This window comes from Camelina sativa, chromosome 18 (genome assembly GCF_030686135.1).
Source record: "Camelina sativa cultivar CO46 ecotype springtype chromosome 18, ASM3068613v1".
NCBI classification, from domain to species: domain Eukaryota; kingdom Viridiplantae; phylum Streptophyta; class Magnoliopsida; order Brassicales; family Brassicaceae; genus Camelina; species Camelina sativa.
In genome coordinates this window covers 285032-297507 of record NC_141897.1, presented here as the reverse complement: position 1 = coordinate 297507, position 12476 = coordinate 285032, and the positions used below count along the sequence as shown (strand labels likewise).

Sequence of the window (12476 nt, the reverse complement as noted above, 5' to 3'; positions counted from 1 at the left end):
ATTAAATGGATAGGTTTTGGAGCTTTAATGGTTAGACCGAGTCAAAGCGTGTCAGAGGCCCTCTGATTTGAAGCATATAAACAGTTTTTTTAAGTTTTCTTCTTTGTTTTGGTAAAGGGCACACACACAAGGATTAGGTTTGATTCAATTTTTTTTTTTTTTGGCTCAACATCAACTTTTCATTAACCAAAATGATACAATCAAATCAAAGGCACATTATATTCACCTCTATAGACTTGGAACAAATGCAATGGTTGATCAAGTACAACCCTGGAACACTAGACGGATCCAACGCTACCTAATCAAGAACCATTGCATTTTTTAAGTACAATGAGATAGATAACACTCTACAACTCATAGTGAAATAATCTCTTGGACCACCTAAATTAACCTTATGATAGGAAACAACTACTAACACAAAGAAGACCAAAATCTATACTAAAGGTCAAAGCAAATCTAAGCTATTAGAACCTCATGATTGGCGTGTACGACTTGTCCAAATAGCATCGACACCCAAAGGCGCAACATCAGAGAGACTTGGTTTCTCCGGCTTTCATTATTCCGATCCTAAGCCAAAAACAGACAATACATCCGACTGACCCGGCCAAGAGACGCAAAACAAGACCCGCATATACCGATGCTTCTCCGAACAACCACTCATTGACCATAATGCTAATCACCTAAAGATAAGAGTTTCGAACACAGATTAGCATAGCTTCATCTCACGATGCATTTCCGGATTAGCCATCATAGCATCTGCATTGTTGTCTCACTTCTTAGCCGGACTGAGACCAAAGAAGTTGAGAAGGCTCACATGAACGCCAGCTTTGAGGATAACCTCAAATCTCGGCCACCAGCACCCACAAGATCCTCCTCAACAACCGGTAAAACTTGAAAGCTCGACTCCACCGTTAGCCTCCGGTGAGCTAGGTTCTCCGGCAAGAGGGTAGGAGAAGCAGGAGGGCGCGACTCACGAACCCAGATCCGACGCCCTGAATCTTAAAAGAAGGTCGTCCGGAGCAGCTTCGAACCACCACCAGTCTCCCGGAGAGGAGAACAAGCCGAGATCTCTCTGCATATCGGCCGCCACCACACCATCAACGCAGCAGAGGAGTGACGCCTAGCACTACCAGAGAGGGAGAGATTGATTCCTTTCACCCTACTTCTACAAAGGAAATAAAAGAAAGAGGAAGAGCAGAGCCCTCTCACACCGCCAGCAAAGCCTCAGGCGGTGGAGAGGCAAACGGAACAAAACGGCGACGGCGCTGTAGATCTAGGGTTTTGAGAGAGGAAAACGAGTTTTTTTTGTCTCCCTGGTTTGATTCAATTTTATTACACGAGGATTAGGTTTACCTACAATTTTTTTGCAGTAATTATAACTCACTAGATGAGGACCCGCCCGATGTGCGGGTTTAAAGTTTTATAAATTAAATTAAATTTATTAAAATTTGTTGTATGTTATATATAAGTTTTATTTTTGTTATAATACACTGATTTATATCCATTTACAAATCTTTATGTATATTACTATTAAAAGTATATTTTTTATACCTAAATGTACTCTTGTATGTTACAAAAAGATTCTTTATCACCATCTAGAAACTGTTTATATAAACACATTAAGCCAAGTATATTACTTCACTTCTGCATAGTTTTTTAATTACTAAAATTGTTGGCTCAAAAAACATTTTGAATAAAAAATATATTACATAATATACTAATCAATGATGTATCATCACAATAATGTATGACCACCATGGAGAAAACATCGGCTCCGCCTTCATCCCTTATGGAGAGAACCTTGCATCCAACCTCCTCCACCATGGAGAGAACTTTGGCTCCGCCTTTCTCCCTTGGAGAGATAACCTTCCGTCCAATCTCCTCCATCTTCCTCCCTTGCGGAGATAACTTTGTGTTCAACCTTCTCTACTATAGGGAGAACCTCGGCTCTGCCCTCCTCCTATGTGGAAAAAATATGTTCACGCCTTTTTGCTATCTCAAAATGGCTTGTTCCGACAACCAATGAAAGTAAAAACAATTTTCTAACTTCAGAAAAAAATCTTTTGATAGTAACTAATGTTAAATTTTCCAATGTATTCGTGATAGTAACTATGCCAAAGTGAAAGTAAAATAGTTGGCTTAATGTGTTTATAGATAACATAATATACTAATCAATGATGTATCATCACAATAATGTATGACCGCCATGGAAAAAACATCGGCTCCGCCCTCATCCCTTATAGAGAGAACCTTGCTTCCAACTTCCTCCATCATGGAGAGAACCTTGGCTCCATGTTCCTCCCTTGGAGAGATAACCTTGCGTCCAACCTCCTCCACCTTTCTCTGTTGGGTAGATAACCTTGTGTCCAACCTTTTCCACCATAGAGAGAACCTCGGCTCTGCCCTCATCCTGTGTGGAGAGAAAATGTTCACGTCTTTTTGCTATCTCAAAATAGCTTGCTCTGACGACCAATAGACGTCAAAACCTTTTTCAATCGTCACAAAATCTTTTGATAGCAACTAATGCTAAATTTCTCGATGTATTCGTGGAAGTGTCTTTGACACACCATGATGTAGCCTCTGTCTCTGTAATGCTTCAACCGCCACATTGTTTAGTGAACCCATGTCTACTCTCAGTCCATGGGCCCACCTTCCCAAGTGGGTCCTACATCTATTCACAGCTTGTGGACTAACCCATATTCGATGGCCGGTTTGTTACGTCTGAAAATCTTTAAAAACTTGATTACCGACCTTACAAATCAACAAATGATATTTTCTTGTGTTTTGTCCTCACTCGCATAATTTCGACAATCACTTCCAGAAAGGTCACCCATCATGAAGTTCTCTCAAGACCTTTGACTGAAAAAATAAGTGCATTTTGGTGACGTATGTATCTAAATCAATTCTTTTAAACATTTCCGCAAACCAGGGTGTCAAAGTCTTTGAGCTCCTATGAATCTATCAACAACGATTTATTTTTTTCAATCTATCTATGTATGTTTGTTGTATGTTTGTGTTTGATTAGCCTATTTTATCAATTAATTAGGTTGATGAGCTTCTATTTGTTATCTCCCTTTAGGATTGAATGAATAATGGTAACAATTATGTTTGCAAAAAAAAGAAGGGTTTATGACCAACCAATCAAGGTTGAGAAATTGAAAGAAAATTAATTTGGCATAACTAAAGAAACAATAGAAAATTATAAACATGTTAATATATGAATCCCAAATCATTCAAAAATTAAAATATAAATTAAAACAATCTAAAAATACTATAATAAATTTTAAAATACAGTATTAGAAAAAGAAGACTCATATATTAATCTTTTTTTGGTCAACATATTAATCTTACCTATTCCCAACTGAAAAAGGAGAAAATAGTAGAAAATTTTGGCTTAAGAAAATAAGAAAAATTTACCTTCCTATTAAAATATATTCCCAATCAAACAAAGTTGAAAGCAATGTTTTTGAATAAATTATTTACATATGAGGCAATCTTTGATTATATAGAAGTGAGTACAAAAGTTTAGAATTAATAACTAAAAGTATATTTTCCTTAATCATTTTTTCTATTTTTTAATAATTAATCACTTAAAATTAAAAAATAAGTAAATAATATTATAATTTCGAATTTTATGATATATATATATAATCTTCTTATAATTATTTTAAAAAATTTTGTTTTTTTTTTAAATTCTGAAATTTTTGATAATTATATTTTTACTTTATTAATATTTTTTAAAACAAAATATTTTATTTTTGTTGTAATCAAATTCTTCTTATTAAATATTTACACATGTCAACCAAAATCTCATATCCCTCTATCCATCAAAACAATTTCTCAAAAACCCCTCAATAATATAAAGACAATATTACCCTTAATGAAGGTTGTTAAAGGTTAAATATAATTAAAATAGTAAGTGTTCAACAAAAAACACAGTAGTTCAGTGGTTGCGAGCTCTATGCGCACGCGCGCGCCCATGGTTCGAATCCTACTATGCGGGGTACAACTAGGGTGTCACGGGTACAACTGGTACAACTGGTACAACTGATACAATTGGTACAACTAGTACAACTGGTGCAACTTGTACACTTAGGATGTTTGATTTTTATTTAAAAATTGTTAGAGGGGTAGTTTCATCTTTTCATTAAAGAAGAGGGGTATGTAGAATTAAAGTGGATGTGTAGAAAAGAATTCTTAAGATAGAGGTACTAGAGAATTAAATCCTGTCAAAATCTCAAATTGATAACTTGACACATATCAAAATCTTATTAATTAATACCTTTCAAAACCCAATTTTATATATACCATTACAGCCACGTTGTTAAAAAAATCAAATGGAGCATTCGATAAAATCAGTTTTTTAGATTACGGTCTGTCTCAAGGCTTTGTTTGGTCAATCATTCTTTAGCAATCTTGAATTTTTTTATTAGTCTTTAAGACAACAATATTTTTTCAATTAATAATAAAAGTGATATAAAGTAATCATATTTGCATCATCGTAGCTTTAGACCTCCCCTCCTCTTACAAAGCTTTTTATTGTTTTGCTCATTCTCACAACAACCACAAGAAGACGATTTTGTATATTTGTTTCCAAACTGGTAAATTAATTTTGTTTCGTGGCTGTCTCTTATTATTTTCCCTTAAAAGTTTGCCATTGAAACTTCCTTTTCAGTTCGTCGCTGCTTTACTCATTCTCTAGGGTTTCAATTTTTGTTTTTGGTTCGTAGCTTCTGTTTCAACTCACAAAGTATCAGCCTTTTACTTTTTTTTTTCCTTTGTCGGATTTTGTAGCATTTGCACTTTGCAGAGTCCTCTCTGTTTTGTTTCAACTCACCAAGTTCTGATTGCGATTTAGGTATCTTTCTCACTGAGTAGATGTGTCTGTAGATTTGTATCATTTGGTCTCTCTGGGCTACTTTATTATTTCCTGATGAAGTGTAAATCTTTCCCAGAATTTTTAGTTTTTTTTTTTTTTTGGTATATCAAGAAGCTCCCAGCCGAGTGATTTGAATCTTGGATTACTCGTGATTCCTTCTCTTTCTCTCAGTCTTTGTTTTCATAAAGTCAGTTTCTTTAGCTCTGTTATTCACTGAGGAGTATGTTATGTACACAAGTGTGTCTGCGTTTCTAAAGTTGGTAACTTGTGATTGTAGAATCTGAAATGGGCGAGCCGCTTGGACTGCTCCAGGTGACTGTTATTCAAGGAAAGAAACTGGTGATCCGAGATTTCAAGTCAAGTGATCCTTACGTGATAGTCAAATTAGGAAATGAGGTAAGTTCTGGTCAGTTATTATTGTTCTTGGCAATTCGAACTAGTGTGTTTTGTGGCTCTTGATGTGATGTTTTACTGTCTTGAAAAGCAGTCAGCCAAGACCAAAGTGATCAACAATTGCCTGAATCCAGTGTGGGATGAGGAACTGAGCTTCACACTGAAAGATCCTGCAGCAGTACTGGTATTGGTATGTCTAAATCTTCATATTGAATCTTTCCTTTTTGTGACCGTCATGATGATGATGATGATGATGATGATGATGATGATGCTGAGATTGTTAAAATGGGGTGGGGTGGTGCAGGAAGTGTTTGATAAAGATAGGTTCAAGGCAGATGACAAGATGGGCCATGCCTCTCTCAGCCTTCAACCGCTTATCTCAGTTGCCAGACTAAGACATATAGTCCGCGTGTCCTCTGGTGAGACAACGCTTAGGAAGGTGTTACCGGATCCAGAGAACTGCGTATCTCGGGAGAGCACAATCAGTTGCATAGACGGAGAGGTGGTGCAGAGCGTGTGGCTGAGGCTGTGTGCTGTTGAATCGGGTGAGATTGAGTTGAAGATAAAGTTGATTGATCCTCCTGGAACAAACAAGTAGCAATAGGGAGGGTATTATTTACGTACGAGATCCGTTTGTCTAGTATAATTGCAAAAACATGTATGGTCTTGTCTTTGTTTCCAAGTGAAAATGTGAAACGGGCTTAAAATATGTGTACCTTAGTTGTGACAGACCATGCACTTGCCAATTTTTATAACCCTGTTTAGGAATCTTTGAGATACATTGTACTGTTTCTTGCTGTTCTTCCTTGTGTCTACATTTTGATGGAAACTCCAGGTAAAACTACCATCAATGGCCGAGTGATCATATCTTTACCTTCCTAATAAAAAGCTTAACTTGGAAGAAATGGACAAAACTTGCCAAGAAATAAATCACGCATACCAAGGTGGTGGTGGAACCGACATTGATATTGGTATCTTACGTCACACACACACATACACACACTTTGTTGTTATCTCTATATCCGCCTTTTTCTTTTTCTTTGGGGTCAATTATGATCTCTCTCTTTCTCATTTCCTCGTAATCTTAACACCAGCCTCATCTGCCACCAAACCAAAGGTGATGCATTTTTTTTCACTCAGAACTCAAAGTTGTCATCTTTTTCTGTTGATTCTTATCATCATCTCGGTTTTTCTTACTTGGCAGGCGTACGCACCTGGGACATAATTTCTTCGGTGACTTCCATGGCTCCGTCTGTCTCTGATGATTCCGTAAATCCTCGAGGTTCTTTCTGTTTCACTTGTCTTTACGATTCCCTCGAGCTTCTTGTCCTGTTCAAGTTTATAGTGTTTTCTGGTTGGATCATATATATTGTATCGCTACTTACAATTGAGTTCCGGTGGGTGCAGATGTTTGTGTTGTGGGAGTTGCCCGAACGCCTATGGGGGGCTTCCTTGGCTCCCTCTCGTCTTTGACTGCCACAAGACTTGGGTCCATAGCCATCGAAGGTAGTTTTACTACTACTACTCTCTCTCTCATTCAGCCAACTTTTCATTCTCTTACTGCTCCACTCCCCTCTCATAGCCGCTCTTAGAAGAGCAAATGTTGATCCGGCCCTTGTGGAAGAGGTCTTCTTTGGCAATGTCTTAACCGCTAATCTTGGGCAAGCACCAGCAAGACAGGCTGCACTTGGTGCCGGGATTCCCTATTCGGTGATCTGCACCACTGTTAACAAAGTCTGTGCTGCAGGAATGAAAGGTAATTTAACCTTTTATTACTCTTCTTCTACTCCAGATGATCATTGAAACGGTGTACACATTACTACATATATATTTCACCTGTAACCTCAGCTGTAATGCTAGCGGCTCAAAGTATCCAGCTCGGCTTGAATGATGTTGTTGTGGCTGGTGGGATGGAGAGCATGTCAAACGTACCTAAGTACCTCCCAGACGCAAGGTGCTTTCTGAGTTTCCTAACTCAAAACTTTGTAGGAAACACAAGTGTCGCAGATTTCGATATGTTTTCTCATCTCGAAAAAGCTTCCTCGTTTATTCTTTACTCTGATATATGTTAGCAGAAGGGGTTCTCGATTAGGCCATGATACTCTTGTCGATGGTATGATGAAAGATGGACTTTGGGATGTCTACAATGACTTTGGAATGGGAGTTTGTGGTGAAATATGCGCTGACCAGCACTGTATTACAAGAGAAGAACAGGTCACTCATGTTCAACTTTGATCTGTCTTTCCAAATGTATTTCGCTAGACTCATGACTGATGCGAAAGTGATGATCAGGCTGTCTCGTTGATTCTTTTTTCCTGACGTACAAACGTTTTCTTTTTGTAGGATGCTTATGCTATCCAGAGCTTTGAGCGTGGTATTGCTGCACAAAACACTCAGTTGTTTGCTTGGGAAATTGTTCCGGTACATCTCTCCTTTCCCTGCAATGCCAGGAATTTAATTTATGACATTGTGATGGTATATTTCATACACTCATATTGATAGGTGGAAGTTTCCACTGGAAGAAGGAGGCCTTCAGTTGTTATTGACAAGGATGAAGGACTGGGCAAGGTAAAAATAGTTTAGAAACAGTTGCTTCTCGTGGGACAGCCTTGATTGATCTTAACTTTGTTTGGCATGGACCAGTTTGATGCGGCCAAGTTAAAGAAGCTCAGACCGAGTTTCAAGGAGGATGGGGGATCAGTCACTGCTGGAAATGCATCAAGTATAAGGTCCTCTTTTTTCTCTTAACTTTGTTTCTTAGTTTTTTTTGTCATTTGTAACTCTGCTAGCTTTTGTTTTGTTTACTTCCAACGACCACTTACTGGCTCTGCTTTACGTTTGTGGACAGTGATGGTGCGGCAGCGTTGGTGCTGGTGAGTGGAGAGAAGGCTCTTGAGCTTGGACTGCATGTTATTGCTAAGATTAGAGGATATGCTGATGCTGCTCAGGCACCTGAGTTGTTCACAACTACGCCGGCTCTTGCTATTCCTAAAGCTATAAAGCGGGCTGGTTTGGATGCATCTCAAGTGGACTACTATGAAATCAATGAAGCCTTTTCTGTAATCCCACTTACTGAAATCTCAGTTTTTTATGGTTGTTGTGTTTGTATAAAGAGGTCTGACTGTTTTGGCTTGTTTCCCCACAGGTGGTAGCTCTGGCCAATCAGAAACTGCTGGGATTAGATCCTGTGAGTCATGAAACATGTTCAGTTATGGATGTTGCAGACTTAATTTTCCGTCTCTGATGATTTATTTATAAACAGGAACGGCTGAATGCGCATGGAGGGGCAGTTTCACTTGGACATCCACTGGGATGCAGTGGTGCTCGTATATTGGTCACATTATTGGGGGTAAGTTGTAAGACCAAGCAACAGTGGTGTTAAATTGAATCCATCCTGAAAATGTGGTTTGAATACTTCTGATTCAGGTGTTGAGAGCAAAGAAGGGAAAGTATGGAGTGGCATCAATATGCAACGGAGGAGGAGGAGCATCAGCCCTTGTCCTCGAGTTCATGTAAGCTCCTTCTTTTTAACTCTGGTAAGCCGTAAGCATAGCGTTAGCACACGAGATTACTTCTCGAATAATGCTTCCCAACACTAGACCTTTTAACTTCAACTTGTTGACATGTTGGCAGATCGGAGAAGACAATCGCATATTCAGCACTCTGAAGCCAAGAAATGTTGTATAACGCATAGCTTATGTATATGGTTTAAGTTTGTGTCACAAGAGACAAGACTGCTTAAATTTGTACTTCAATGCAATAAAAGTGTGTTAAATTGAGACGTAATGTCTGAGGTAGTAGATTGACAGACTCTGAAGTGAAATGCAGCCAATAATGGTTACCTTGGCGAACAAATAAATGAGCATTTGCAATAGTTTTAAGGAATTTAGAGGAGAGCGAGAGGAATCAGATAAGTTGAGCATAATTACAAGCCTAAAACTGTTGTTGTTTCAGCCAAAAGCACATCAAAGACCAAAGAATTACACAACACTCACAGAGGTGCTTAGGGAAATGAGAGTTAGATTTCCAAAAAAACTTTTGCTACAACAGAGGATCAAATAACACTATACATGAAGCAACCTATGCATTAAGTTCAAGATTTATTCTCTTTTTGTTTTTTTCGCTTTACATTTGCATGGCGTAGGGAGAGGACACAGCTCGGTTCTCGCCTACTCATTTAGATTGCTAGCTCACCCGTAAAAAAAAAATATATATATCTTAATTGTAGAGGCACTGAATGGATTTTCCTTGGAACCATTCAGGGTTCATCATATTCCAGTTTTTCATGAAATGCTTTGTCTGTCACCAATGGACATGGCCAGACTGTTGCAATTCTCAATCTTGTGCAGTTCCGATTCTATGGTTTTGGCTATCACACAACGTTCAGCTTCAGGCTCAGGAAAACCCACGTGGAATGACCCTTGCTTTGCAGGTTCTGCTTGTCCTCGGGTTTCATAATGGTGCTTTACATAGTTGTATAGCTGTTGATGGAAGGGATGATCGATAGAAAAACAATTTGCGCTCTGAGTGTGGTGAGATGACCCAGAGCTTCCTCTTCTACAGAAATGTGGGAGGGATGTGAAGTCCATAATCTACAAGAACCACAAGATTTAGACAAGTTTGCATTTCACAGCAAGATCATAAGAAAGAAAATGCATATAACCTTCAATAATTCATCCATTCCACAACCAGATAAGACATGAACCTTTTGCCTCGTCCTCTCTTGTAAAAGAGGTTTTACAACCTGCCAGGAAATGAATTATACATACGTGCTAGGTAGCTAAACACCCGGAGTCACAAACAAAAGAGGATCAAAGAGGCTTACCTTCCAACATGCGGAAAATATATATGGGGCATTGACAACATAGTACGTGTTTGTCTTCTCTGGATAGTTTAGATCATCGATGGTCGATATGATAGTCACTAACTGCATTAAAGTTAGTAAAAAAAGAGTACGAAACTGAATTAAACATCTTGCGGTATCATTGGTCATGAACTAAATTGGTCTGCAGAGATGGACTATCCTACCTTGATTTGGCTAAGAGCTGAAAGTTTCAATCCTGTCATGTCTAGAACTTTGACGCAGGTGGTGATTGGCCGCCCATTCTTCTTAGACATAGAAGGCTGTAAACAGTGTTGTAATCATTAAATCAAGAGAGAAACTGAAAAAAAAAAAAAAAAAAAGAGTGTAGCAATACTCACCAGTAATACACGGTCTCTATACTCATTGATTTGTATGTGGGACTGGACATAGTATTGAACCTGTATGTGGAAGAAGAGAAGAACATTCAAATTTGTTGTTTGTCATGTGACTGATAGTCAAAAGTGCGCGAAAACAATGAAGCATCTTACAGAAGCTTTATCAAATGTGCTGAGGCCGACGCCAATAGCAAAGACAGGTAAGCCCTAAACGTCAAGAAAGAGAGAATCTGTTTTGATCAGAAAAGGAAATGGAATCATGGGAACTAATTAAGGAGGCTACCTCTTTGGTGTAACCTGACATTCCTATTAGTTGAGAATCTCGTACATCCCTATACAACTCAGTAGGAACAATGGGTTTCTGCGGAAACCAAAAGCATAATAAAAAAAAAAAAAAAAAAAAAATCAAATTTTAGCTCTCAAACCAGAACAGATTAGAGGAAAGAAGGAATGAATAAACTCACGGATAGGATACTGTCAATTTCATTATCTACCCTCCAACGCAAACACTCAACCAGCTGAAAGTGGAGTAAGAAACGGTGTGTACAATAATCAGACAAGACAGACAGACTTTGGATGGAGTCACTCAAAAGCACACAAAGAGTTTGGGAGGCATACCATTGTGTGAGCTTTGCATACGTTCCAGTCTCGTGCTTTCAGAAAACGACCCAAATTCTCCCTCAGATATCCCTGATGGACTCTCTGTAGATTCACAAAAAAAAAAACACACCTTCCTTTTTAAGCCAATACCATAGATGATAGATTCAAACCCCAGATCAAATTTGAGTAAAGGTTTTTCTCCACCGCCTAAACTTAAAAAAATTGAGAAATTTCTGGAGAATCTTCTAATGTATCTGTGATCTGCTCTCAGTTGACCCATTTCCAAGAACATACCTCAAATGTTTTCTTCAATGGCTCCTCAGCTAGAACAAATTTTTACCGGATAGATTCAGTAATCACTAATTAGAAATCAAAGTAGAAACAGAGGAAAAGTAAAGAGGAAAAAGGTCAGACCTTGATCCATCAGCTCCTGAAATTCATCAATGGCTTCTTCTGAAACGATCCCCATTGTTTTGGTGGCTCACTTCCTTGGCAACCAAACAGGATTATTGCCCAGTAACAAAAATTTATATAAAAATCTTCAAGATCGACTTTTTTTTTTTTTTTGGTCACTTTGCACCAAACTATGAGTCCATCATTAAAGGTCAACAAAGAGGTGGTGGTAGGAGGAGAACCTAATAAACTCCCAACAGAAATATACACTTTTAATGACAAGTAGAAACTCGTTTTAAGAGACGAACTACTTTGATTAAGACTGGTCCTAACCAAAATTACAAAGCAACTTCTGATTACTTGTGTGGCATTTGTTGAATAATCTCATCAAATCAATACTCCCAAAACCCATTTTGATTTCCTCTTCCTCTTGTGTTGTGGTGCTTGGTCAATGGGACGAGTTAAAAAGTCTGATTGTTCTCAATGAACCAACGAAAAATAACACAGAGAGGAAGATTCAAACTTTGAAATAGTTTTCAGGAACATTTAATTGTAGGGTGAAGTTAGTTTCCACGACTTGCTTGTTGATCTATGAAATCGACAATATAAATAACACCAATATAAATGAGGATGAATCGAATCTGGTCCTTTTATTAACGTAGAATTCAAGTGAAGGGTTTACAGAAAATGACAATTAAATAGCTAAGCGCAGTTAATACGAAAATAATTGCTCTTCTCTCTCTCTAATTGCCCAACTTTCGGATCCAGAGCTCTGACAACGACATCTGGTATTTATAGTGGGCGATCGACCTAGGGCTCCTTCTGTCACCTCCGCGAATGACGATTTTGCTCTTGCGGCCAGATGGACCAAATCTATGACTTCAGGCCCTAAAATCTTGTGGACTTCTTGCTTAGGCCTCTTTAGATGTTAGGGGACGAAGCCCATATCCAACAATGGTCCCCCTAGTCCGATGAGCGATAGCTTGCTTGAGCTCGTCGGGTACGATTCTAC

At 38.4% G+C, this 12476-nt stretch overlaps 3 protein-coding genes across 10 annotated transcripts; 2 read left to right on the top strand and 1 right to left on the bottom strand.

Annotated features, from left to right (window-relative positions):
• The first annotated feature begins 4438 nt into the window (after nt 1–4438).
• Nucleotides 4439–6073, top strand: LOC104760120 (protein C2-DOMAIN ABA-RELATED 11). 7 transcript variants are annotated; one of them, XM_010482979.3, is made up of 5 exons: nt 4498–4601; nt 4795–4858; nt 5157–5275; nt 5364–5462; nt 5577–6073. In XM_010482979.3, the coding sequence occupies exons 3-5, from the start codon at nt 5165–5167 to the stop codon at nt 5868–5870; spliced, it is 504 nt and encodes a 167-aa protein (XP_010481281.1). In that variant the 5' UTR covers nt 4498–4601; nt 4795–4858; nt 5157–5164; the 3' UTR covers nt 5871–6073. The 7 variants fall into 7 exon arrangements, with proteins under 7 accessions (XP_010481282.1, XP_010481281.1, XP_087355485.1 ...); XM_087499359.1 differs by having other exon boundaries at nt 4502–4601; nt 5367–5462; XM_019240461.2 differs by lacking the exon at nt 4498–4601 and adding an exon at nt 4991–5066 and having other exon boundaries at nt 4754–4858.
• A 128-nt stretch (nt 6074–6201) lies between these two features.
• LOC104760119 (acetyl-CoA acetyltransferase 1) lies at nt 6202–9058 on the top strand. 2 transcript variants are annotated; one of them, XM_010482975.2, is made up of 14 exons: nt 6202–6389; nt 6477–6554; nt 6680–6778; nt 6855–7028; nt 7121–7226; nt 7348–7486; nt 7616–7693; nt 7775–7840; nt 7916–8001; nt 8121–8331; nt 8418–8459; nt 8535–8621; nt 8699–8784; nt 8906–9058. In XM_010482975.2, exons 2-14 carry the CDS (start codon nt 6515–6517, stop codon nt 8937–8939), a joined length of 1248 nt encoding a protein of 415 aa, XP_010481277.1. In that variant the 5' UTR covers nt 6202–6389; nt 6477–6514; the 3' UTR covers nt 8940–9058. The 2 variants fall into 2 exon arrangements, with proteins under 2 accessions (XP_010481277.1, XP_010481278.1); XM_010482976.3 differs by having other exon boundaries at nt 8699–8808.
• Nucleotides 9059–9275: 217 nt separating this feature from the next.
• On the bottom strand, nt 9276–11983 carry LOC104760118 (SEC14 cytosolic factor). Its single transcript, XM_087499357.1, has 11 exons — nt 11486–11983; nt 11366–11394; nt 11090–11173; nt 10936–10989; nt 10755–10832; nt 10625–10678; nt 10475–10534; nt 10301–10396; nt 10098–10199; nt 9936–10016; nt 9276–9864 (listed from the first exon to the last, which is right to left on the bottom strand). The coding sequence occupies exons 1-11, from the start codon at nt 11538–11540 to the stop codon at nt 9556–9558; spliced, it is 1002 nt and encodes a 333-aa protein (XP_087355483.1). The 5' UTR covers nt 11541–11983; the 3' UTR covers nt 9276–9555.
• Nucleotides 11984–12476: the final 493 nt, after the last annotated feature.